Genomic DNA, 27,465 nt, shown 5'->3' with positions numbered 1-27,465 from the left:
AAATGTGTACCATTTCATGTGTCCATTATACTTCCCTAGTATGGGGGGAAAAAGAAAAATATAATGAATCCTGATGTACCCACAACCCAGTTTCAATGAAGCTCTTAGGCGGAGGGATTTGGGCGAGGGCTCAGAGAGGGTCATGGGGATGCTTGGCACGGGGGAATGATGCCCAGAGCCAGAAGTCTCGTCCTATTATACACACACACCACACACACACCACACATACCACAACACCCCCCCACACCACCGCCACCCCCATTCACACACACCCCACACTCGATCCCCCCATACACACCACATACACACACATAGACACATACATGCACACACACATGCATGCACACACACAGAGACACACACACACCGCACCCCCCCCCCAACTCCCAGGCTCCCCTTCTGGCTGCCTCTGGGGCTGTGGCCCCGGCCGTGGCAGGCAGCAGTCCTCCCCCTCTCCCGCCCCCACCCAGTTTCCTTCCTCCTTTCTACATCCAACTGGCTTGCGTTTCCCCAGTCAGCTCCTTTATAGATCCCTGGCTCCCCTCCAAGGCCTCCAGGCTTTGGCAGCTTCAGAGGACGAAGACATGGCCAGAGCACCTGGCAGCGCGCTGAGGCGGGCAGCCCTGCTGGTGCTGGCCACCCTGGGCACAGCTGTGATCGCGACCACCAACCCCGGCATCGTGGCCAGGATCACCCAGAAAGGCCTGGACTACGGTAATCAGATGCCTTCCTTCCCTCCTCTTCCGCTCCTAAGGAGCACTTTTTGAGCACCTGCTGTGTGCAGCCCTTTAAATCCAGTGCATGGCTTGCTCGCTGCTCCTCAAAGGAGGCCCTCTCACCCCCCTCCCCACGTCATATAGATGAAGAAACTGAGACCAGGTGAGTTGCTCAAGGTCACAGAGCTGCAAAGTGGCAGTGCTAGGATCAGAGTGCTGGTCTGGAGGACTCCAAGTCCAGTGCTCAGGCCTCCAGGGTCCTCGCTAACCAGCTGCCAACTCGGGCTTCTAGGCCCTTCTCTTCCCTCCAGAGCTGGTTCTCAGTGCTGTCATTTGCCTTGAGATCCCTGGCTCGGTCTCCAGCATGGGCAGAGCCCAGGCCCTGTGAGGAGGCTGAATGATGAGGAAGGGGAGGATGAGGAGGGCCTTCTTCAAGGTCTTCCCCAGGACAGGGGCTTGGCACAGCCATACTGTGCACATGACCCATCCGGATGCCCCAGAGAGGTTCCCTCCAGGCCACTGACCCAGGCCGAGACAGAGAAAAGCGTGGGCCTGGGACAGCCCCTTGCTGACCTGCTCAGATCTGTGCCAGGCGCTTTACACACCCGATCTCCTTTCATCTTTATGTCAACCTGGGTGGGACATACTGTTACTAGCAACAATTTACAGATGAGCAAGTTGGAAAGTTGAAAGTTGGAGGAGGGACTCGGGAAGTGGGTGGTCTGGAGCTGACCTCCAGTCTTGGCTCATGTCCCCACGTGGGGCTGTTTGAGGCTGTCTCCAGTGGAGAGAGGAGCCATGGGCCGGTGTGGGAGAGCCAGCCACAAAGAAATCGGACCAAGGAGAAGGCAGAGGCTCATCAGCTGGTGTACCACTGAGAGAGTCAGGACAGCCCTCGAGGGGACCTCGAAGGACACCTCTGAATCCCAGGGGTGCAGACAGAAGGCTCCCTGTGAGCTCAGAGACAAGAGGATGGGTAGCCTGAAGGCTTCCCGGGAGCAGAGGCCTGGGCTCAGCCTTCAAACCCGACAGTATTCGTGGTCTGTCATAGCAGCCTCAACCTCCCCATGCGGCTACCAGGGTGGGTTTCCTGAACTCTGCTCACCTCCCTGCCCTTAGAAGACAGCTGACCCTCTGGCATGGCATTTAGAGCTTTCGAGACCTGACTCCAGGCAACCCATGGGTCCCAGCCATCCCACATTTTCCTTCCCCTCCCATCAGTGACTATGTCTGCATTGTTTACTTTTGAATCCCCAGGAGACCTGTCCCAGTGCCTGGGCTCTGGGACCAGAAGGCCTGGATTCAAATCCTGACCCATTCCTTGCTAGCTGTGTGGTCACTGGCCCAAATTTCGGCTTCCTCCTCTGTGAATTGGGGTTGGTAACGGGACCTCCCTCCTGGGATTATTCAGATTCAACAGCTTCATACATGTACAGAGCCCAGAACAGTGCCTGGCCCACATAAATGGCAGCAGTGGTGGCCATTTCCTAACGGGCTGTTGGAAGACACAAAGCGTGGGATCCCTCTTCTTACTACTTCCTCTTTCTCCAGTAACATCTTTGGCTTTTAACTGGTTCTTGGGTGCTGTTAGCCACATAATAACCCGTGGCAGGATTCCTGACATTGGCATTCACTCTTTCATTTATTCGTTCAACAAATATTAGGTATCTTCTAATAGTAAGTGCCAGTCACTGTGGTAAATGTGGGGGCCACGTGCATAAATAAAACAGACGTTCCTGCCGCATGCCTTGGAGGGCTCGTATCTGGCAGGGGGGACAGACAGGAACCACAAAGTCACATGAACAGACGTGCACTTACAAACAGTAATGGCCGCCCCTTAAGGAGATGCATTGTGACAATGTTGACGAGGAGGATTGCTCTCGTCTGCTGGCTCAGGGCAGGTTCCTGGAGGAAGAGATGATCGAGCTGACTAGAAGTTGACCAGGTGAAGGTGGGAGGCAAGGGCCTCCTAGGCAGCAGGAATGGCACAAGCAAGGGTTCAGAGTCCCGGCAGAGTCAAAAAAAAAAAAAAAAGAAGAAGAAGAAGGACTGACACAGCAAAGGTCCTGTGGAGAGAGAGGCCAAAAGTCAGGGAAGTAGCGTGTCTGTGAGGGCATAGCACTGAGGGAGGGGCAGAGACAGTGTTCCGGAAAGACTCATAGGACACCTGACTGGGTGCTTGGGGTGATATTTTAGACCAGGGATTGGCAAACAACAGCCCTCAGGGCAAATCCGGCCTGCCCCGTGTTCTTCTATGGCCCTTGGACGAAGAATGGCATTTACATTTTACATTTTTAAATGGTTGGGGAAAAAAATCAAAAGAATAACATGTCACGACATGTGAAAATTATATGAAATTCAGATGTCAGTGTCCATCAATAAAGTTTTATTGGAACACAGCCACACCCATTCATTTACAATCGTCTGTGGTTGCTTTCCTGCAATCACAGCAGAGCCGAGGGAGTGGGTGTGACAGAGACAGTATGAGCCACAAAGCCAAAGACAGTTGCCATCGGAGCCTTTACGGAAAACCCTCGCTGAGCCCTGGTAAGGCCCGGGGCATGCTGAGCCTCTGACCATCGCCCCTGTTCTCGCCCCTCAGCCTGCCAGCAAGGAGTGGCCGTGCTGCAGAAGGAGCTGGAGAAGATCAAGATTCCCGACTTCTCAGGAACCTTCAAGATCAAGCATCTCGGGAAAGGGAAATATAGCTTCTACAGGTGAGGCCTGTGGAGCTCAGTCCTTCGCGTACAGAACGTGTAATGTCCTGGGGCCACCAGGACCTAGACCACAAAGACCCAAACTCCTAAACTCAGGTTAAGATCCACAGACTAGTGCTGACACCACCGCAAGGGGAGATAATCCCCCAAACTGAGGGGGGCAGGGGCCACAGAAGGTGGTCACCGTGACTGCCAAGGCAGGGAGAACGTGTCGTGAACCCCCAGACTCTGTGCCAGGCCCCTCTAACAAGTAGGATTTTTGAGGAGGGGTGGGGGTTCAAGGACAGGAAGCCTAATCTAAAATGGCCCACGCCAGAATTTATTGACTCACATGTCTGAGAAGTCTCTGAAATAGTCTGGCTTCAGGTTCAGCTTGAGGCAAGCCCAAATGTCAGGGGGCCCTGTTTTTGCACTGCCACTTGTCAGCATCGCTCCCCTTGGGGAGGTCCAGTTCTCAGAGAGCGTGTCCCCTCGAAGATGCAAGATGGCCACCAGCCTTTCCTCGACCCAGAGAATCCTGTGGGTTCTTTTCCCTTGCAACTCAAGCAAAACCCCTAAGATTCCCTGTGATTGCCCCATCTTCGGTTATGTGCATGGCGTCCCTGAACCAATCGCTGTGGCCAGGGGACACCCCACACTAACGAGCTCGTGCCCAAGTCCAAGCTCCAACCCATGAACGTGGAGGTGAGGCCAACTTCCTTTGGAGCGACACAGAGTAGATGTGAGGGTGGGTTCCCCCAAAGTAAAAAGGCAGTTGTGTTACCACAAGAAGGGGGTGTGGGTGCTGGGCAGAAAACCCATGAATACCCTGTACAGAATTGTATACACGGCTCCATTCAACAGCTCTTCTTGAGCACTCACTATGTGGACACTGCAGCAGGCTTTGCTATAATAGTGAACCAGGAGGGACACATTCCAGCATTTTACAGAACTTGCAGCCCGTTGAGATCCCATGTATTATCCTCATGGGTCGTCACACTTCCTGCAAGATGGAGATTATTGTGCCCATGTTACAGATGAGAACACCGAGGCTCGGGATGATTAAGTGACATGCCCAGGGTCACACAATAGTACATTGAAGAGCAGGATTCGAATGCAGATTTGTCTGGCTTCAAAGCTAGTCCCCCAGGTACTCTGCCCAAGGCCCACAGAGTTTCCAAGGCTGCTCTCATAGCTTCTGGGTTCTCCTGGAATGGGTGCGATGCAGGGTTGGGGCTGGGGGTGAGTGTGCACTAACCATTTACTGAGTCCTTGTGTGGGCCCCCAGGAGGCTAACGGAGTGCTTCTTCTTCACAGCATGGTTATCCGTGGATTCCAGCTTCCCAGTTCCCAGATAAAACTAGCGCCCAGTAAGGGCCTCGATCTCTCCATGAGAAACGCCAACGTCAAGATCAGTGGAAAATGGAAGGCGCGAAAGAAATTCATGTGCGTTTCCAAGCCTGGGGTTTATTGAGTGTGTGGGTGAGCTCTTGGTGATACTGGAAGGGGAGAGAGCCAGGATCTCAGGAAGGCCCAATTTTGCCTTACCCCTCACCACTTGTCCCCACAGGGTTCCTGGGGGCATTTTTCACAGATGAAGTTTCAGCATAGCCTCGATTCCTAGCTGAGCATTTGTCCACATCCCAGTGCAAGACACCGTCAAGAGCTGGTACATGTGGCTTAGGACGGAAGGCTAAGTGGGACCTTTCATTCACCCCTTTTTCAGTTGGCTCTTGCTGTGTAACAAAGCACCCCAAACCCAGCCCCTGAAAACAACGGTCATCTATTATCACGATGTATCTAAGTGTCAGCTGGGGTTCTGCTGATCTGGGCGGGGCTCAGCTGAGGCCGCTCTGCTCCACGTGTATCTCTTCCTCCTCCTCCTTAGACCAGTGGGCTCCTCGGACCATATCCTTGGTGAGGGCAGGCCTGCAAACAGGGCAACTGGAAACACACACGTGTCCTTAAGGCCTAGACTCGGAACTGGCCTATGGTCAGTTCTACTTATATGCCATTGGCCAAAGTAAGTCACGCCGCCAAGCCCAAAGTCAAGAGCCTGGAAATGCACAAAGCTCACCCCAAGAGCCTGCATATTGGGTTTGCCGCACGGTGAGCCTGCCCCCTAGTGGTGGTGGCTCAGAATGACCGATCCTTTCAGCGGCTTCTTCGTGGGGGAGTCCAGGGGCAAAATGAAGGGAGGACAAGCCACCCTGGAGAGAGGGTCGTGAATCTGCCCTCCCGTACAAGGACTGCTGGGTCTGTCCCTTCCCCACAGTAAGAATCGCTTAGTTCTTCAAATGGGCTCTTTTGCAACTATCATTTCACTCACCGATGGCGAAAAAAATAACAAACTTCATCATATCAAAGGAGAGTTGACAAGATATATTTAGGTCCAGTGTCTTACCCAAACTCGTTTCATCCCTGAAGGAGGAGTTATTAACCCCATTTCATGAATGAGAACATTAATTAATTAAAGTCATCGACCCCCCAACCCCCAGCTTTTTAAGGGCAAAGCCAGTGTTTCACTGCTGGCCAGGGGTCTAGGTGAGGCAACTAGACCTCAGAGCAGTTACAGCACCCAAAGCCACTCGGCAAGGGCAGGGGCAGTGGGTAAGAGCAGCGTTCTGCTGGGGGGGACACGGATCCACACTTTCCTCAGTGCTGTGTGACCTTGGACAGGCTGCCTCCCCTCTCTGAACGCTATCTCAAATAGCAAGCCCTACCCGCCAGCCCAGGCTTGCGGTTTGGATGGCAGTGGGGAAGAAAGTGCTTGCTCTAATTCTTTTGTGTGTGTTTCCCTTCAGCAAAACCAGCGGCAATTTTGACCTGAGTGTGGAGGGCGTCTCCATTTCGGCTGGTCTGCAGCTGGGCTTTGACCCCACCTCAGGCCTCCCCACCGCCACCTGCTCCAGCTGCAACAACGACATCAACAGCGTCCACGTGCACATCTCAGGCGGCAAGCTGGGGTATGATCCCCTGGGTGGGAGGAGGGACCTCGAGCAGCACCGTCCTAATCATCTCTGTATTAGGAAAGCACTCCTAGTGCCCCCTCCTTGCCAGGTCTCGTTCAGGGGCCTCAGATGTAGGGGAGGGACAGGGTCCGCAGACAGAGCAGACACTACCCCTGCCTCAAGGAGTCCCTCGTTCATCCAACCTTCATTCAACAGACTTTACTGAGCAAGTACGATGCCCCTGGCTCTGGGCTACCCACCGTACGTGCACTGAACGATGCAGTCCTCACCACCAATCCGTAGGCATTTATGCATCCACTCAACAAATGTCATCTGAGAGTCTGCCGTGCACCAGGCTCGATCTCGGGAAATCGCCGCGGCCAGTGAAAATTCACCAATAGCTAACATCAATAGCACACATTGCTGCATGCCAAGCGTTCTTTTAAGCTTGTGAATTGTCTCAACCAATCCACAGAATGTAGTCTAGTATTACCCCCATTTTCAGAGCAGAAAACCAAGGCAAAGAGAGAATAGGAAATGTCCTGAATTTGCAAACGTAGGGAGTATTGTAAAGGGATCCAGCCCAGAACTCTCTGGCCGCAGACTCTTAGCTGCACAGTCCCTGTTGTCTTGAAGCTTCCTGCCCAGTGAGCAAGATAAACATTAATCAAATCATTGCACTAGTGAATGGCTCAGAATGGCTCACAACGAATTACAAAAGGGTATAAGAACTAAGAAAAAGAGGTACAAAGTGCTACAAAGACACAGAACAGGAGGATCTGACCTCGTCCGGAGACTGGCTGGTTTTTCCTTGATGAAATGACATTTGAACTGAAATGAAAAGAATAAGTAGGAGGTAATTAGGTGGATGTTGGGGACAAGGGGGTGTTCTAAACAGCAAAACAGCATGTGCAAATGCCCTGTGGTGGGAGGCAGCACAGAACACAAGAGGATATGGCAGAACAGTGTGGCTGGAGTGCCAAGAGGGAGAGTAGTAAGGAGGAAAGAGGCTGAGACCGGTGGGGGTCCAGCTATGCACCAGTTGGGGAAATAAACTCATAAACAAGTCACTGCACCCAGAGGGCCAAGTATCTATGGGAGGGTGTGTGTGTGTGTGTGTGTGCATGTGTGTGCGTGTGTGTGGTTAAAGCCCAGGAACAAGGGTGTCTAGGCTATTTGGAAGAGGGAGGAAGGCTTCCCACACAAGGCGGGCTCCCGAATCCAGCCCTGGGACACTTGGGAAGCCTCATGCGTGTTTCCACATGTCAATCTCCAGGTGGCTGATCCAACTCTTCCACAAAAAAATAGAGTCTTCGATCCGGAAGACCATGAGCAGCAAGGTAAGACCGGCTCCGAGTGGGGGCGGGGGGGGGGGGTCCCTCAGTGTATGCAGCACCGGATTCTTCTGCTCTGGCCCCGGAGAACTGGAAGTGGTCCTCACAGCTCTTTGAAACCACAGGTCCAACTTCAAAACCAGTCATGGGGGGTCCAGCAAGAGCCAAGGAAGGGTCCCAGCACACAGCCACAACACTCCCGCCCCACCCCTGCTCTTCCTCCCGCATTCCTCCCTGCAGGCAAACTGCCTTCTCCCACCTCTCCTGCCTCTGAAGCCTCTTTTCAAAGCCGTCTGGCCTCCTCCCCCATCCCTGCCACACCCCAGCCCCCTTCTGGGTGCTCGCCACCCTGAAGACGTGCAATTGAGGAAGGCGCTAGGCTGCAGTGCCAGCAAACTATTCCTTAGGGCTGGAACGGGTACCAACCAGCGTTCCCAGCGCTGCTCTCACCCTAAATCCACCCAGGCCAGCTTCTTCAGCTGAGAAAAGGGGCCATTCCTTGGGCTGGTTTTCTATGAATGAACCATTAGCTCCCAGGAATGCTCTGAGCCTGTCTCATTGGCCAAATGAGTCAAGGGCAAGGGGGAGCCATTGAAGATTTTAGGCAAGGGGGTGACCTGGCCAGATCCGTGTTTTAGAGAAATTTCTGTGGCTGCCATCAGAATGCCTGGAGGAGACAAAAGATGGGGCAGGGTGTGTCAGGGAGACTGAGGAAGCTGGATGGTCTTCTGGATGGGAGCCTCTGCATTCCCGGGCAAAGGCACTGATGGTGGGGTAGGGAGACATCAGTCAGATCAGGTCATCAGTCTGAAGGCATTCTATCAAAGTCTTCAAACAAACAAACAACAAAACAATGCATGGTTGTCACGATGCATAATAACACAGTAGATTATAGAATGGGCTTTAGAGTCAGAATCTCTGGGTTTTAATTCTGGCTCCAGGGCCTAACTGGCTTTGTAAATTTGAGCAACTATCGGAACCTCAGTTTTGCCATCTGCAAAATGGGGACATTAATACCTCCAGCACAAAGCTGCTGGAAGGATTACTGAGGTGGTGCAGACGGTGTGCTCACCACCCCTCCCCCGCCACCTGACTAACCCATGGTTCAACTGTCTTCGTAGTTAGGTCACAGTAAGTCAGGAATGTTAGCATTTAACACTGGAACTATTAAAACAGAGAGTTTCTTGGTAATACCATAAGAGTGGCCCCTCAAAAGCAGCCAAGCTAAAAAGTAAGACTGCACTACCGTCAGATAGTGATGGTGATGGGATGAAGGAGGAAGAGGGTGCTACATACATGGGGTGGGCTTGGCAGGACACCTAGAACTCTACAAGGATCCCAGCACTTAATCCATGCAAAATCCCTATGACGAGGGAGGGGGGATGTGCCGTGATTTCCCCCATTTTACGGATGAGTAAACTGAGGCAGAGAGGGGAAGTGATAGTACTGGGGTTCAAACCCAGGCCATTCCACCTTAGAGATGAAGCTCTTAATCATAATAAGACATTCTTTAGAAGACGTTACTGGCTTGAGTGGCTGGATGGAGGGATGGAGGGTTGAAGGGATGGGTGAAGGAGGTGCCAGGGTGTCTGTGATAGTATCAAGGGCTGGAAATGAAGAGGTGTGAGCTGGGCAGTGGGCTCCCCAGGATGCAGAGTGAAGAGTAGTTATCTGAGGGATGCATGGTGTGTCTGGGAGGGGTGGGGTGGGGAGGGCAGGTAGGATGGAACAAGGAGGGGCAGCAGCGGGAAGCCAGGCTCCAGGTTGTGGTGTGATTTGTTGTGGTTTGGAGCCATCTGGTGGCCCTCCTGGGTGAGTGGCCTTGGAGGGCAGTAGCCCAGGTGTTCAGCAGGGCCCCAGCTCCCAGATGTGCTGCCGGCCCCCCCCCCCCCCAACACCGAGGCCATCAGGCGGAGGCACAGGCTCCTAGAGGATGATATTCTTGGGGCGTGCAGAGTCACACATCTTGTGTGATAGAAACACTCCAGGAAACCAATTTTCTCCCTCCTACATTTCTGTCCTCCCTCCCTCCCTCTTACCTTCCCTCCCTCCCTCCCTCCTTCAAAGCAACATTCAAGGAAAGGAAAACATGTCAGCTTCCTTATTCCCGAAGGACAGTTTCCACTATGGGCAGCCTTCACTGATCACTTATTTGGCTCTCTGCAGATCTGCCAGGTAGTGACCAGTTCCGTGTCCTCCAAGCTGCAGTCTTATTTAAAGACACTGCGAGGTGAGCGCCGGTGAGATCAAGGTGGCTGGGATCAAGGGGGAGGGGAACAGGGAAAGAGGGACCGTGTGCTGGAGCCAGTGAGTTTCCCACACGGGCTGGGGCTGGGGTGGGAGTGGGTAGAACAGATTATTTGCAAATGGCAGTTGGCGTCGGATCCCTGCTGGGCCAGGCCCTTGGGGCAGGTGCTGGAGAGCAGTCCACCCGTGCAGGGACCCAACGACCAGATACTTCCAGCTCTGAGGCTGGACACGCACAGCTGGCTTGAGATCTGAGGCTGATCATTTCACCTCTCTGGGCCTCAGTTTTCATGCGCTTTAAAATGGGGGCAATTCTCTCTATCCCTAACTACTTGGTAAACTGTGATGAGCTGCAGTCGGTGGGGGAAGGACTCCCCCTGGCCAGCCCTTGCCACGTGCCACGCACCCGGCAGAACTATCAGCCCATGGAGGTTGGTGCATTCTCCCCATTTTACCACCACGGAAACTGAGTCTCAGAAAGGAGCTGTGACTTCTCCAAGGTCACAAAGCCAGAGAGAAGCAGAAGCAGGATCCAGATTCGGGGTTTTCCTACTCCAGAGCCTATGCCCCGAACTGCTACCTGGGTTCCCTCCCTGTGGTGTGGGCTCAGCAGCGCGGGGTGTGAGCACGTTTAAGATGCAGTCTGTCCTTCGGACAGCCCCCCCCCCCCCCCGCCCCGCCGGGATCTGCAGTGGCCACGGTTTGGCCTCAGCAGGCAGGAAAATGATTTCGGTTGGAGTCCCAGCTCCATCAATCACCCGCTGAGCCGTCTTGGACAAGTTACATTTCTGAGCCTCATTTCGTCTCCTCTAACTCGGGAAAGGAAGGACTTAAGGAGGGACCGTATTTATTGAATTCTCATTGATGACTGCTGAGAAACACAGAAACCATTCGGGCCTGAGCCAGCCTGGGCTCAGCCTGGGGTACTATCACGGCGAGTAATAGGCCCTTCGGCTTTTGAGCCCTGACCATGTACAACGCATCTGTGGGGGTCACTAGTATTACCTCATTCTACAAATGACAAAAAGTGGCTTAGAGACATGAAAGGACTTGTCCAAGGTTATATAGAGTTCAATTCAATTCTCTGCTCCTTGACTGTATCTCTGGGCTGTTGGAGGAAGGGAAGGAGATGATGTCTGTTTATGTGGAGTGTGGGATCATTTCCGTCCCTCAGGGAGGGCTCCCTGGAGGAGGTGGGAATGGAACCCACACTGCAGTTCTTGATTCAACTTTGGCTGATGCCGATACTGCATCTCAGGCCCCAAAGATGCTGCTGTGCAAGCCAACTCATGGCCCATCTTCTTCCCCTCTAGTGACAACCAAAATAGATCAGGTCGCTGGGATCAATTACTCACTGGTGGCACCTCTGACAGCCACGGCTGACAGCCTGGATGGGCAGCTGAAGGTGAGACTTACCCCGAGGGACGTATATCCGCAGGCCTTTGTCTTGGACCCTCCCGGGGTTCCTCATCATCCTTATCTCCGCAGGCCTTTGTCTTGGACCCTCCCGGGATTCCTCATCATCCTTATCTCCGCGCCTTCTCCCTGCTCCAGTCACAAAGGCCTCCCCACTACTCCTGAACCACCCTATGCATGCTCACCCCAGGGCCTTTGCACTTGCTCCTCCTCCTTCCAGAAACTCTCACCCAGATATTCACATAAGCTCTCCCTTCCTTCTTTCCAGTCTTTACTCAAATCTCCCTCTCCCTGGAGAGACCTTCCCAGACCACACTCACCCAGTTTCCTCCTTTCCCTCCATACCCTGCTTTATTTTTCTTAGCATTACTTCTTACTAACACCCCCCCAACATGCGCACGCGTGCGCACACATATAAACACACACAGTCAGACGTCTGCCTCCCTCTGTGCTGAAAGAGGAGGGGCTCTGGCTGCTTTGTTCCTGACTCCTGGTGCAGCACCTGGCGCTCTGCTTGGTGTCTACTAGCTGCTCAGTAAATATTTTGATTGGATGGACGGATGGACGGATGAATGGATGGATAGATGCATGGAGCTTCACTTCATGCCACTTTCCCCTCACTCACCACCCTCCAGCCAGGCACACAGACCTTGGATTTCCTCAACACACCAAGGTCATTTCTGCTTTAGGGACTTTGTCCTATGCATTCCCTCCCCCTGAACTGCCTTCCCTCCCATGCCCCCCTCTACCTCACTGGCTTCTTATACTCCAGGTGGGTCTGTGCTTGGATGTGGCTCCCAGAGCATCTCTCCCTGCCCGCCCCAGCTGGAGTAGGTCCCACCCCTGAAGTCCCTCTGGATGTTCCTCGTTCTGTCCCTCCACAATTGGTGATTGGCTTGGTTGTTTCTTTTTTTTTTTTTTAAGATTTTATTTATTTATTTGACAGAGATAGAGACAGCCAGCGAGAGAGGGAACACAAGTAGGAGGAGTGGGAGAGGAAGAAGCAGGCTCATAGTGGAGGAGCCTGATGTGGGGCTCGATCCCAGAACGCCGGATCACGCCCTGAGCCGAAGGCAGACGCTTAACCGCTGTGCCAGCCAGGTGCCCCGGCTTGGTTGTTTCTGTTTACTTGTTTGTTCTAAGACACATTTGATGTAAAAAAGAAAATCTAGAAACTACAGAGGAGCAGAGAAATAAATAAGAAAGGAAGAAGGAAGGAAGGAGAGTGAGAGAGATTACCAAATATTACAACTCAGAGATACACACTATTGACACACAGATTAGATCTCCCCAACCCTGTCTCTACGAAGACACAGGAAATCACACACACACACACACACACACACACACACACACACACGCATAAAAGAGGCAGAAACAAATACACATAAAACCCACATATATAGACATAGGAATAAATACACACATACATGCATTTACATGAGTTGTGTTACACGTACTGTCTCACAACTTTTCAAAACAGAACAGAGTAGGATGAACATCTTTCCATGAAACGTCCTCCTGCAGCCCTTTTACTGGCTGTTGGGTCTTTCGGGGGACAGCTTGTGATAAGGTTCGTGGACAGTGCTGCCTTCTGGGACATTTGGGCTCTGTCCATCTATTCCACATATGTAACCAGAGCTGCCATGAACATCCTTGTATCTGGATCTCTGCCATCCTTGACTACTTCCTACAAGTGGCATTGCAGGACCAAATAGTATACTTCAAAAAAAAATCTAAGTGATACAATGGAATAAAGGCTTAAAACAATACATAATTATTTTTAGTGAATGAGAATGTCCTGTTTACCGGCCCCTCCCAGGCTCCTGCGCAGAGGTAAGGGCTGTGAGCCATGGGGAGTGTTAACCTCCGGGCTCCCTGGTTTGAAGCATTCACACACACACAGGGGCAAACCCATCTGGTTTTGCTGGTGATCCGTTTGCATGAATAGATACACATCAGTCTTTCACCTGCTTTTCTCACCTAAAGATACGCATCAGAGTTGGCTCCTGGTTGACACATGGGTCCACTCACTATTTTTTTTTTTTAAAGATTTTATTTATTTATTCGACAGAGATAGAGACAGCCAGCGAATGAGGGAACACAAGCAGGGGGAGTGGGAGAGGAAGAAGCGGGCTCATAGCGGAGGAGCCTGATGTGGGGCTCGATCCCATAACACCAGGATCACGCCCTGAGCCGAAGGCAGATGCTTAACCGCTGTGCCACCCAGGCGCCCCCCACTCACTATTTTTAAGAGTTGCATGATTTTCTGTAAGATGGGTATCATGGTTAATTTTTAATGATGAGAGGATTCAAAGGTATGAGAACCCACCACCCCGATTTAAGAAAGGTTACCATTGTGTCATATTTGCCTCTGATTTTTTTTTTAAATGAAACATTCTAAAAATAAATCGCTGAGGCCCCCTGGGGTCCCCTCTACCTCCCAGGGAATCGCACAGATATGATGCCAGCGTGTCTCCTTCTTACCTGCGTTTTTCAACTTTTACTACATATCTATGCCTGTCAATAATTCTTGCTTAGTATGTTTTATGTGCCTTTAAATTTTACATAAATGGTATTCTACCATATGTATCCATCTACAATTTGCTTTTTTATAACTCAACATTGTTTTTTTCTAGCGAGATAAATGATCTGCTTTTGCGTGTGTTGCCAAATTGCTCTTTGGAAACTTATTAAACGTATATTCCCCAGCAGCATAGGAAACACTCTTATCCCAAACTGGATAGCGTGAGTTTGAAATACACGTGCTCTTAAAACAGTTCACCACTCTCTTTAAAATTTTGCTAATTTGACAGATGAAAACAAACAGAATCTCATTGTTCTTTTGGTAGAATTTCTGTGCTCACTGGCAAGGCTGAAGCTGAGCCAATGGAGCAATTGGGGGTGTGCCAAGTGATTGGGGGTGTTGCCCAAGTGACCTTGGGCAAGTCACTTCACCTCCCTGCGCCTCAGTGTCCTCTCCGGCCAAAATGAGCATCGTCACACCTGCCTCGCGGGATTGGCAAGAAAAGCCCCTAGAAACTAGCCCCGAGGAGGCATACGGTCAGGGCTTCCTCCTCTGTGAGCGCGCACGATTGGTCTCCGCGACCCATTTTCTCCTGGAATGAAGACGTTGAGTTGTAATTCCTGAAGGAAGCCCAGGCTCACTGTCTCCTCTGCCCCCAGGGAGAGTTTTACAATGTGGCTCAGCCCAGCCCTGCTCCCTTCGGCCCGCCGGCACTGGCCTTTCCCCCCGACCACGAGCGCATGGTGTACCTGGGCTTCTCCGACTACTTCTTCAACACAGCGGGGCTCGTGTACCAACAGGCGGGGGTCCTACACCTGACTGTCACGGACGACATGGTAAGGCCAGGCTGGGGTGGTTGCGGGGTGAGCGTGGGGCTCAGAGCCCAGCAGGCAGTCTGGACTTGGAGGGGAGGGCGGGATCGTAGTCCAGCCTCTAGAGGCGACCAGACCTGAGTTGGAATATCGACCCCCTCTTTTGTAGCTGGGTGACCTTGGGCCAGGCATTCAGCCTCTCAGAACCTGTTTCCTCACCCGAGGCTGTGAGGGGGTGGAATGAGGTGTGAATGTACGAGAAGCACTCAGCACACTCCGAGCAGGTGGGAAGTCCTCGATGAGGGACAAAAGTTACGGCCGACACTGCCCGAGCACTTGCCCTAACCCAGTCGGAGCCTCACGTCGCCATTATCATCATCATCAGTGTCTTTATCGATATGGTCGTGGCTGAGTCCTGCGCTGGGCCTCAGTTTACCCATCTGTAAAATGAGGACCGTGACCATCTTCTCCAGAGTCCAGGTGCAGCCTGGTCACCAACCACGTGGAGTTCCTCCCACGCCGCGCCTGGAAGAGGTGCCGGGTTCCCCTTCTCTGTAGGGACACCAAAGGGATGCTGAGCCCCATGTGTCCCCTGGAAATAAACAAAGACCACCAGAGTGAGAACCCCTCAGGGCAAGAGAGTCAGCCGCCTGCACTTGCATTTGGCAGAGACGAATGCAGGCGGAGGAGGGGGAGCTTGGTGGCTTTATACCTTCACAGCCATGCTCCTGTGGAGGCTTTGGGCACGGGCAAGCTGGACGCGAGCTATTAGAAGCCGGACATCCTACGTGATTGGTTTGAAGAGCGTACTGGAGCTGGCAGTCACTGATCGGCAGTCACTGATCGTATCCTGACTGTGCCGGGCTGATGGCTGCAGAAACTGGGGGTCAGCGCAGTTGCCATGGAGGGACTGGCCCTGTCTGTTTGTGTATTCAGTCTCTCACCCCTCATATGGAATCTGCCCCCTCAATCTATAACATAATCCCCCATGATCCTTTTCTCTTCTTCCCTTGCTGCAGATACCAAAGGGATCCAAATTCCGACTGACGACCACGTTTCTTGGAGCCCTTATACCCCAGGTAAGAAAGAGGCTGCTCCCCTTTTGTCGGCTCCTGAGGCAGCCTGGGGGTGCCGGGGAGGACTGAGCCCTGCTGGGTGGCCTGAGGAGAGCCCCCCTTCCAGATCCAGAGGCAATCCAGCTTGAGAGTGGAAACACCCTTGTGTAATCCCTCCTCCATGCGCAGAGAGGCTCCAGGCACCCAGGCTGACCAGGCGTGAGGGCAGACGCTGGGGCTCATCCACTCAACAGATATCTATCGAGTGCTCACGATGTGGCCAGGGCTCTGCTCTCGGCATCTAGCAAAGCAGACCGTATCCCTGCCCTCCCGGAGCCCCAGTCCAGTGAAGAGAGACAATTATCCTTCAGGCACCCAAAACCATTAAAATGAAGGTGCACCCCATGATGCATGAGGCCAGCGGATGGGTGAGCGTCGGTCTCAGTCTACTCGGGCTGCCGTGACAAAGTGTCAGAGGCCAGGGGGGCCCCACAACAGGAATGTATTTCTCATGGTTCTGGGAGCTGAAAGGTCCAAGGTCAAGGTACCTGCAAATTTGGGTTTGGGTGAGGGCCTCTTACTGGTTATTAGATGGCTACCTTCTTGCTGCGTCCTCACATGGCCGTTCCTCTGAGCTCATACAGAGAGAGCAAGCACGCTCTGGTGTCTCCTTATGAGGACATCGATCCTATTGGATCAGGGCCCCACCCCACAATCTCGTTTCCTTAATGACTTCCTCAGGGCTTGTCTGCACCTACCGCTGTGCTGGGGGTGAGAGCTTCAATACATGAGTCTGGGGACACAAACATTCAGTCCATAACAGCCTCTCCCGTGGTGGCACTTCCAGAAGTTTCTATATGGGGAGTACTGGTGTGGGGAGGCGTGACTGGTAGAGCAATCAGGGGAATTCTCTTGGAGCTTTATGGCCTAATAGTCACATTGTTTTTCTGAGACCGTGAGTTTACCTGGGGGAGAACTGGAGGCTAGAAGAGATGGGGTTGTCACCAAAGTTCCCCCAGGAGGCCACCACTGCTCTGAGAAGTGGTGACATTTGAGCTGGCCCCTGAAGGAAGGGGGAGAGCCAAGCTGGGAAAGAATGGGGGGAGAAGCATTCAGCAAGAGGAACAGAGAGGGCAAAGGGTTTCAGACAGGAACAGAGTGGGTCCTATATTTGAGGAACAGAAACGAGTCCCACGTGGCTGGAGCTGGAGAGCAAGGGGTAGAGGCCTGCTGGGGGACCGGGGGGGGGGATAGGTGGCAGGCACCCCGTCCCAGAGCATGCAGTCCTTACGATTTAGTCAAAAAGCAAGGGGAATACATTGGAAGTGTTCATGCGGGGTCAAGACAAGGTGGGATCTAGAAACAGTTGAATAAAACTGTCACTTTGTTGGTTGTCCCCACTGGGGGCTGCAGGTGGCCAAGATGTTCCCCAACATGACGGTACAACTCAACATCTGGGCCTCGTCCCCGCCACACCTCACCATGCTCCCCACCGGCCTCGTCTTCACCCCTGCCCTGGAGACCCAGGCCTTTGCTGTGCTCCCGAACTCCTCCTTGGCTCCCCTCTTCGTGCTTCACCTGGTAAGCTGTTCCCAGGCATGGGCAGATGAGGGCACTGCCCCGGAGCTGGGGGACCAGGGTGAGTCCTGCCCAGCTGCAGAGGCTCCGGGGCCCGAGACCAGAGCCCCTGTACTAACCGCTTCTGGATTCTGTTCCTGGAGTCAGTTCTTCCCTCCACCCCTGGCTTGAAATACGTGTACTGTTCCAGGTTCATCCACTCCTATCTTTGGTCATTTAATTACGCATTTGCGAATTTGTTCATTCATTCAATTATTTATTAGGTTGCTAACTTGAAATACGCTAGACCTGTTCCGGTGCATGCACACATTAATTTATTCCATTATTCATTTATTCATTTACTTATACCTTCGTTCAATTAATCATTCATTTGTATATTTGTTCACTCATTCATCACGTATTCATTTAGGCATAGCTTTGTTTACGCCTCCTTCGCTTATTCAAGTTTTTGGTCCACTGCTGATGTTCGCATTCATTCATCTGCTCACTGGGTCACTCTGTGAACGTTTGGTGGCGCCCCCTGCGGCCGCGGAGGTGATGGCCAGACTCTCTCCCCACCAGGGGGCGCTCACAGGCCTCGGGCCGTTCTTCCCTCTTTTGAGCTGAGACCCATTTTCCCCACTTTGCCAATTTAAATGGGTTCTGAGGGGTCTGCCCGGGATCATGCAGACAGTGGGCGGGAAAGCGCAGGTGGGGAGCTCAGTTTTCTGGCTCAGTGAATATTGGCTGAATGAATGGCTTGAGAATAGGGCTGTCCTGGGCCCTGAGGTCAGTCTCCCCGGACCCGTGCAGGTGGCTGGGATTCCGAAATGGTCCCTAGGGCAGTGGGAGAGAATGGTAATTGGTGGGCAGCCCAGGACTCACCAGCAAGCACTAAGCAAAGGACGAGCCCCCCTCCTTGGGTTCCGTGCGGGCTCCTCTACCGAGCCTTTGTGAAGCTGACCCTCCGTCTCGGAGACCTCGCCAAGACCTCGCCCCCCGCCCCCCCCGGGGGATTTCACTCTTTGGATGGCTGCTTTGCAGAGCACGAACGTTTCCGTGGAGGTCGGCGCCACGTCTGACAGGCTTGTCGGAAAGCTCAGGTTGGACAGGTAAGCGGCCGCCCATCCGCTCTTGGTGCCCACAGGCCAGCAATGGCCCTGCAACACGCCAAGCTCCGTGTCATTGCTCTCGTGTTCATCCATCACATTTAAGCCTCAGACGGTGCTCGGTGGCACTCTGAGCCCTGTTCTGCAGACAGTATATCCGATGCTCAGAGATGAAGTGGCCCGCCCAAGGTCATACACTGTAGGTGACCGGTCATTGTGGTTTGCCTGTGGTCCCCCAGTGTTAGCACTGAAGGTCCTGCACCCAGGGACGCCCCTCGGTCCTGGGCAGACACATGGCTGCGCGGGGCCAGCAGGTGAAGTTTCGCACAGAACTTCAGCAGCACCCAGCCACCCCTGTCCCTGGCCTGCCTTAGCACGTGGAGAACTCCCATCCGTTTCTTCCCAGCCCATCCATGGGCCGTGGTCAGCTGCCTCCTGCTGGGAGAGCCCCGACAGGCGCAGCTGTGGTTAGGCTTGCGGGCTCCGGTGTGGAGGCCACCTGCATGGGGGGCCGAGCTCCCCTTGGCCCACACTCTACTCAGCAAACGTCCATTGCCCTGGCTACGAAAGAAGCCCGATACCGTAACCGAAACAAAGAAGCCCAATAATTGTTCCTTGCCCAGAGCGCGGTAGTGAGGATGAAATGAGGTATTCACATGTGTGGAAGTGTGGAGAACACAAGGAATGTAGGTGCTCGACAAGCAAGAGCAAGGGTGGGACACACAGAAAAGAGAAAGCCAGCAATGGGGGGAGAGACCGGGAAAGTCAGAGACACATGGGGAGACTCTCAGAGAGAGGGAGACACAAAGGGAGGGAAGGAGGGAGGGGAGACAGAAAGAGAGTGAGACCAAGAGAGACAGACTGACAGATGGAGAGGCAGACACAGAAAGGGGAGAGAGAGGGAAGCACACACACACACACACACACACAGGAGCAGGAAGGGAGACCCTCGCAGAGTCGACGCAATGACCCCAACGGTGAGACCTGCTGTCTGCCTCTTAATCGCGCTCACGCTGTGTAAATTGAGTCTTGACCTACATTCCTGCCCATTTCCGCCTTCTCTGGAGCACAGAGCTGTCCTTCTTAACCTTGAGACTGGCTCCTGAGGTTTACACGCTGCTTATTTCTCCCGGCATCATTCTGACAAGTGTTACTGCTTCGGATACATGTGGATTTAATTTTCCTTGAACACCCATGAGCCTCTCAAGTAGAGGAGTCGGAGAGGATACAGCTGGGTGAGGGCTGAGCAGATGCTCCAGTGAGCAGTGGTGGGGTGTGAGAGGCCACAGGGCAGGAGTCCTGGGGCTCCCACCTCTTGATTAACAAGGGTGAGCTTTCAAGCTTTGAAGGGTATTGGAGACAAGAGCTCAGACATCAGGAGATCTGTTGAAGTTCTTCACTAAATTGTTCATTGTGTGACCTTGGGTGAGTTATCTGACCTCTCTGAGCGTCGGTTTCCTTGTCTGTAAAATGTGAGTGATGGCCCTTGCCTCTGGTGGTGTCATGGAATTTCCATGGGGTAAAGCACACAAGTGAATGATAGGGGTCAATAAGTAGCCATTTATTTCCCCCTTTTTCTTAGATCACTGTTAAAATGCCATAAAGACTGCAAAGAGGGGATAGTTTATTGGCTCTGGTAATTGAAAAGTCTAAGGGTTTCAGGCAAGGGTGGATCCAGGTGCTCAAATGATATCCTTAGGATTCTGACTCTCTCCATTTCTTGGTTCTACTATCCCCTATGCTGGCTTCATTTCTCAGCAGGCTGTCACCAAGTGGTGACAAAAATGGTCACCAGCAGCTCGCTAGTTTTCCTGGAGAAAAGAGAACGTCTCATTCCCAATATTTGCAGGAGAAGTCCTGGGGCCAACTCTCATTGGACCAGCAGGGGTCACGGGTCCATCCTTCCAACAATCACTGTGTTAGGGGAGGTGGACTCTGCCCTTTGGCCAGCCTACCCCAGAGCTCAGCACTAACAATGTAGGGAATGGGTGATGCCCCCAAAGGAACAATTAGGGGGCTCTGACCAGAGGAAGGGGAATGGATACTGGCTGGGAAAACCAGGCAGCATCCACCAGAGAGGGCCCCTTTTCCCTAGCAACCGGGCTCTAACGCAGGTCAGGTAAATGGTGATCTCAGCTTCCTCCTCCCCTCTCACAGGCTTCTCCTAGAACTGAAGCACTCAGACGTCGGCCCCTTCTCGGTGAGTCTGAGGCCCTTGGTGGCTCCCACCTACCCCTGATCTTGAGATAACCCTTCTCAGGGCCACAGAGGCTCCTGGCATCATTTCCGGAGGCCACCTGTCCATTTGCGTATAATTTGCGTGTGAAGTAACGGTCAGAGGAACTTTGTGGACCCACAGACCTAAGCTGGAATCACTGCTCCATGCTACTAACTATGGCCTTGGGCAAGTCACTTCCCCTCTCTGAACCTCAAACCTTCCCCCAAATCAGGGATAATCCTTTCTACCTGCATGAAAAACAAAATGAGGGTGGGGTAGCAAGTGATGGGGAGGGTTGAAGGTTAGACCATGGGATCAGGGACAGCCTCTCCGAGGAGGTGATATCTGGGCTGAAAGAGCCAGCGAGGTGGAGATCTGTGGCAGGCAGAGGGAAGCCGGCGTAAGGCCATGTGGTGAGGAAAAGTTTCAGCATGTTCCGGGAAGGGAGGGAAGCAGGTGTGGCTGGAGCAGAGTAACTGGGGGTGGAGGCGTAGGAGGAGATGTGGCTGGAGAGGCAGGTGGGGCTAGCTCATGCTGGCCTTCTGGCCGAGGGTAGATGGTGATCAAAGGGCAGTGAGAAGCTGGTGAGCCTTTCCCCACAGGGGGTGACATGATCTGATTTACGCCTTTATAAAAGATGCCCCTGACTGGGGTGAGGGGAAGAGATTTCGGGAGACAAGAGTCAGACCATGTGGATGAGTGGGGCGGTGGGCACATTTGTCTAGGAAGAAGGAGAAAGATGGCGGATGGGAGACATATTTTGGAAGTGGAATTAGATGGAGCTTGGTGAGAGCTGTGATATATGTGGTGGGGGTGATGAAGAATGACTCTTAGATTTTTGGCTTGAACAGCTGGGTGAATGGCAGAGCCAACGTGGAGGTGGAGAAGGGCAGGTGGGAGGGAGGAGAGCAAGTCTCTTGCCAGCCCAGTAGATGATTCCATACCGGGAATCACTGACCATGACTAAGTGGACCCCCCCTGCCTCCCTCCTAAGCCCCCCCTTTCCTTGGGCCACTGGAGTTGCCCAAGTAAATAGCAGCTCAGTGCTCTTCACCAGCCACCGTGAATGAGCGTTGCCCTTGTGATAACTGCTAGAAACCACAGTGTGCTGATTCTGTCCACGGTGTCTTATTACACATGGCCCAAATCTCCCAGGCGGCCCCTTGTTGAACCCCTGGAGAGCATTTCCTTAGATCTCTGAAATGTCTCCCAAAAATCCCCACCAAGTGGGTGCCTTGTAAGCCACCCGGCCCCAAAGTTGGACCATTCCAACATTCCCTCCAAATTGGATGGCAATCCAGCCAGCCCTTTCCATCCGATAAGACTACCACAAACAGAAGGACCCAAACAACCTCATTGCCCTTTCGTGGATTTCCGGTGCCAGAGCTCTTACGGTGGCCTGACTCAGCGGTAACTACCTTCCGCTTCTGCAGAACACACAAATTTAAAGTTCTCAGATTCACAGAAAGAAGGGCACCACACTTTATGAGCCCAGGGATGTACAGCCTGGGGAAGGAAACTCCGTTGTTCCAGGAAAAAAATAATGTACATATTCACAAGTTGCAAATGTCACCAGGCAATCATCTTGAGGACTCTGCATTACGTTGAATATTTTTTTACTATTGCGGAAGTGAAACATCTACATTATAGAATAATCAGAACCTACGGATTTGAAACCAAAGAGAATAAAAGCCATTCCTCTTTTTACCACTTAGTTAATCATTTGGAGTATATCCTTCCTGACCTTTTGCTATGCATATGCAATAGGACGGTGGAATTATGTGGTTTCCATAGCCTGCTTTTCCTCACTCAAAAATATATCATGAATATCTCCGTGTGGGTAATTAAGTTCCTACAATGTTATTCTTAACAGTTGCATCGTATTTCCCGGAATCAAAGCGCCACCAGGTCCCCCAGATAAACCCCCAATTGTTAGACATGTAGGTTGCTGTGAATTTACTGTTTTGGTTGAATTTATGGCTCTGGTGAGCGTCCTTGCATCTTAGTTTTTGTCTGCACCCTACCTCATTTCCTCAGGGTGAACGCCTTACAGGCGTATTTCCCAGCCCACCAGGCACACATTTCTTTTTTTTTTGAGAGAGAGAGAGAAAAAGCAGGGGGAGGGGCAGAGGGACAAGCAGACTCCCGTCTGAGCGTGGAGCTCGATGTGGGGCTCGCCGTGGAGCTCGATCCCAAGGACCCTGAGATCATGACCTGAGCTGAAGTCAGATGCTTAACCGACTGAGCCACCCAGGCGCCCCCGGCACACACATTTTTAAGGCTTTTGCTGAACAGAGCCGAACAGAACCTCAGGAAGGTTGAACCCGTTTGTCCCGCAGCCTGCAGTGTCTGGGACCATGCATTTTCTCATTCCAAGGTTTTCATGTTTAAATACTCTGATGACCTTCCCTTCCTCTGCCTAATACCTTCGATCTAGAACATACTCTACCTCGGGAAACTTGAGAGCAAAAGAGATCGCTTGGGTGCCCTGATTGGGCTGCAGAATTTCCCCATCATTCCCTGTGTCCCTCATTCAGCAGTTTTCCCAACTTTGAGGTTGCCCTGAGGGGAGGGAGGTTGGCGGAGGACGCCCGACGATACCCAGGTGCCCTGACGTGGGTCCCATCCTCCTGATTTCCAGGTCGAGGTGCTGCAGGCTATCATGAATTATGTTCTGCCCACAATTGCGATTCCCAAGATTAACGGTAAGGAGCTTTGGAGAAATGAGCCAGTTTTAGTCCTAGGGGAGGCGGGTGGTGTTCAGTCCTAGAGTCACCTAATACCTGGTCCAAGTTATGGAGGCCGGAAGGTGGTTACGTCAAACGAGCCTCCAATGGCATCTGACCCAGAAAAGGGATGGAGAAAAGGGGACGCCCGCAGGTTGAACTCCTATTATATGCCCACCTATTATCCCCTCCAGTCTTTAAGACAGCCCCAGGACATGAGGGTTTTCAGGGGAGGAAATGGGAGATCCGAGAAGTCAGGTGGCTTGTTGTAGGTCACAGAGAACATGAGAGGTGAAGCCGGGACTTGGTCCCGGCTCTGAAGCCAGAGCCCTCAGCCTTTTTCCACCTCTGAGAGAAGCGCCAGGGAAGAAGGGCTAAGCTCGGCTCCCAGCTTCCGCTCACCACCTTACCTTTGACAAGCCAGGCACCAGGATAGTTAGAAATTATAACTCAAGACCACAAATGATTCTCGAGACTCCGACTTCTTTTCCTACCTTAACAGATGTAACTTCATAAGGACCCGGGAGAATAGGTTTGAGTTTAGAATTCTCTGGAGTTCCACGTCGGAATATGGTGGCCTGGGGGGAGCTGGCCCCTGGCTACTGCCCATCTTTGGGGTTTCATCCTAAACCCTGAGGGGCTTCGTGTGCACGCCAGTAGCTACCCCCAGTCCCATGCCTCGGGCTGTCTACCCCCCTCTGCAAGCAGCCACCCCCTGCCCGGGAACACCAGCACTGCCGTCACCCTCAGGAGGGTGGTCCTGGGGAAGAGGCCTGCATGGGTCCTGAATGTGGGCTTGGGGCTGATGGGGCGGGAAGGCCAGGCTCGCAGGTCCCTGGAGCGTGGCAAAAAGTCAGAGTCTCCAGGACAGCCTACTCTTCAAGCCTGCGAGTACCTGCTGAGCCCTACCCAGAGCCAGGCACTCGGGTTCAGGGAGGCCACCCCCCCCCCCCGCCCCACTCTCTGGGGCTGGCCTCCACCTTCCCTCCCTTCATGCTGACCTCGTGCTCCGTTACAGAGCGGCTGCAGAAAGGCTTCCCTCTCCCGCTGCCCGCCAACGTCCAGCTCTTCAACCTGGTGCTTCAGTCCCACCAGGTAGGTCCAAAGGTCCCCTTCGCCCACTGTCCCTCAACAACAGCAAGCGGTTGCCAGAAAGCTTCCCATGGGCAAGCCCCGTATCAAGCACTCTTTACCCTCACAGCACCCTGCAAGGTGGGGGGCTCTTAACGAACAGGGAAGAAAGAGTCAGGCTCAGAAAAGCCACACAGCTCTTCAGGGAAGTCCAAATTCACAGCCAGTCCCTGCTTTGAACCATTGGCTTTGAAACATTCCACACTCTGCTCGGGGAAAAATGGAAGTCCCTCGGCGGCCACAGCCTCTTTTATAAGTGAATGCCTTTACATACTTGACAAATATGTGTGACATGCCTCCTTAGGCCCCCATAAGTGGGGACTTATGTCCCAAACGACCTCCTCTTGCCTGTCCCCCAGCCAGACCCACAACAGCATCTGAGACTAGTTAGGAATGCTTTCTTCCCCTGGCTCGGAAGCTTCCCTTTCCTGGTTTTCCAGCCACCTCTCACTGGGTCAATGGAGTCTTCTTTACTGCTTCTCCCCCCCCCCACCACCTCCTCCTTCCTCCTCCTCCCTCCCTTGTTCCTCCTCCTCCTCCTCCTTCCCCCTTCCTCCCCATACCGGCAGAAGTTCTCCAGGGTTCCTGCCCAGGCCTCTGTCCTCCTGACTGTCAGCTTTCCCTGCTGGCTTTCATCAACTCAGGCTAACAGCCACCTTTGTGCCACCCAGAGACGAGCTGTGCTTCCAGTTTTTTCTATGTTCCCTCCACCCTGAGGCCCCTTAAGCCCTGTGTGTCCCAACAAAACTGGTAACTGGGCCACGAAGCTGCCACCCACTATCACATTCCTTACCTTGCTCAGTGGCTCTCCTGCGAACCTCGTGGCCCTGGTGGGAAGCGGCCACGTCACCCAGATTCCCTGCTCTCCCTCAGCCCCAATATCCAGTCAGCCAGCCCCCAGGTCTTCAGACCAGGTTATGACCCAGGCTGGAACCATAGACTAGCCGAGAAAGCACACACACACACACACACACACGGCCCCCGGGTCCCCCACATTTTGCCAATTTTGTCCTTAACAAAAAAAATGACCCCATGGCACAATGTAATTTCTTCATTTCTGAAAATTCTGAGTGAAGGGCAGGAAGGAGCAAAGAAAAGTGGTTTCGCAGCCTTCATGGGAACAGGGCTCCCTTGAGCTGCCACGAGGCAGGGATGACAAATGAAGGCATATCCTGGGGCTGTGGCCTCCACGTCTGTCCAGGAGGGGAACAGCTACCGGGGTGGCTGCTGTCGGCCTCACAGTGCCAGCAGCCGCTGATACGCAGGCCCCAGCGGCGACACCCCGAGGGCCCCCCACTCGCTCGGGCCTCTGTGCCAGCAGACAGGCCCTGCTTGGCTCCCCTTTGCGGGGGGTGGGGGGGGCGGCCAGGCTGCTCCCAAAGTTTCCTTTGAAAACCCCAGCAGCCCTTTGCTCAGAGACCAGGGTGCTCCCCACTGATGACGGCGATCTCATCTCTCCCTAGAATTTCCTGCTGTTGGGTGCCGATGTTCACTACAGCTGAAGCCATCAAGGGTGCCGGAGGGCTGTCAGCCCTGCCAGGAGGGGGTGGGGTTGTTGGCCCCCCACTCTTGCCGCGCCCGTGGGGGCACAGGCTGCCTTTCCCCACCCCTTGAACCAGAGAACCTTGCAAATTTCTCTGAACTCAGATTCGGAAATGATCTAAATACAGAAAATGTGTTCCTTGAGAAAATGTGGGCTGTGTACTTTAGGGATTATGAGTTTCCTACAAGGGCTAAGTGTGCACAAAGATTTCCTCCGAGAATTGCTTTCCAGTTGTTACCACACTATTTCTCATCGTGCTTCATACACGCCCCCCCCCCCCCCCCCGCAAAAAACCACTTTTTTTCTGGGCAATTCGGTGTGATGGTATTATTTCTTGGTTGTTGTTCATTCTTTCATTCATTGGCTGTACCCAGCATGCCCTGCAGCACCAATTCAGAGCATAGACACAATCACCTCTTTCCATTCCTCTAATTAATCTCTTGAGCCCCCACATGCCCTTCTTAGCAGAAAGGCTCATGTCCCTTTCTTTCTCCTTCTTCTTTTTTTCTTTTTTTTTTTAGATTTATTTATTCATTTGAGAAAGAGAGCAGGGGGAGGGACAGGGGGAGAGAGAGAAACCCAAGCCAACTCCCCGCTGAGCAAGAAGCCCTCCTCGGGGCTGGATCTCAGGAGGCTGAGATCAGACCTGAGCTGAAACCAAGAGTCTTAGGCTCAACCAGCTGCACCACCCAGGCGCCCCTTATTGTCCCTTTTTGAAGACACCCCTTATTCCACACTTCCCAAGAGTATCTGGGGTTTACTTAGTCCAAAGGGAGCTCGTCTTGTTTCAGGCAGAGAGGGCCTGTCTAGTGGCTCCATCCACCAGGCTGCTGTTCCTGCCACGGCCACACAGTGTCACTGTTGAACGACAGCCTATTGTCTTCCTGTATGGTCCTCAAACTCCGGCGCCTGTTGCTCTTGTCGCCGCCACACGGTGTCGCTGTTGAACGGCCCCCCCTGCACAGCCTGTTTCCCTGCCCTATGCTTGGGCTCTGCGATGTGGCTCCCTTTTCCCAGGCTCTTCTGCCCAGCTCTTGAGCTCAAAGCAGAACAGGGGACAGAGGCCATTAGAGGTTTATCCAGTCACATCTTCGGCTGCAATTAATTCTTCCCCGTGACTCTCCAGGCTGGCTTGGAAGCCAGACCCCTGGCCCAGACTGTCCTTGGGCCCTTGGTGAGTTTCCTTGGGGGCTCTGGGCCATTTCCCATCGTGACACACCAGATGTGACCCATCTCAGGCCATTAGCCGGGTCCTCCTAGCATTGACTGAGCAGTCCTGGAAGGCTCTTTCACTGTTGACGTTTGGTCCGAGACCAGGATGAGGAGTCTGAAGCAGGCAGTGGGGTGTGGGATGACATGAGCAGATTTGGTTTTAAACATGTATGGTGACTCCCGAAAGCCTTGGAGGGGCAAGAGTAGAAGGGGAT

The 27,465-nt window shown here is 53.1% G+C and overlaps 1 protein-coding gene across 1 annotated transcript; it reads left to right on the top strand.

The window, feature by feature from the left end:
• The first annotated feature begins 516 nt into the window (after positions 1-516).
• Positions 517-26,350, top strand: BPI (bactericidal permeability increasing protein). The gene is made up of 15 exons (XM_026503488.4): positions 517-714; positions 3,319-3,433; positions 4,730-4,858; positions 6,217-6,378; positions 7,640-7,703; positions 9,864-9,927; positions 11,258-11,349; positions 14,547-14,723; positions 15,719-15,778; positions 17,168-17,335; positions 18,356-18,423; positions 20,578-20,620; positions 23,280-23,343; positions 24,383-24,459; positions 25,959-26,350. The coding sequence occupies exons 1-15, from the start codon at positions 585-587 to the stop codon at positions 25,995-25,997; spliced, it is 1,452 nt and encodes a 483-aa protein (XP_026359273.2). The 5' UTR covers positions 517-584; the 3' UTR covers positions 25,998-26,350.
• The last annotated feature ends 1,115 nt before the right edge of the window (positions 26,351-27,465 follow it).

The sequence above is a fragment of the Ursus arctos genome, unplaced genomic scaffold (assembly GCF_023065955.2).
Source record: "Ursus arctos isolate Adak ecotype North America unplaced genomic scaffold, UrsArc2.0 scaffold_16, whole genome shotgun sequence".
Lineage (NCBI taxonomy): Eukaryota > Metazoa > Chordata > Mammalia > Carnivora > Ursidae > Ursus > Ursus arctos.
This window is presented reverse-complemented; position numbering and strand designations above follow the sequence as displayed.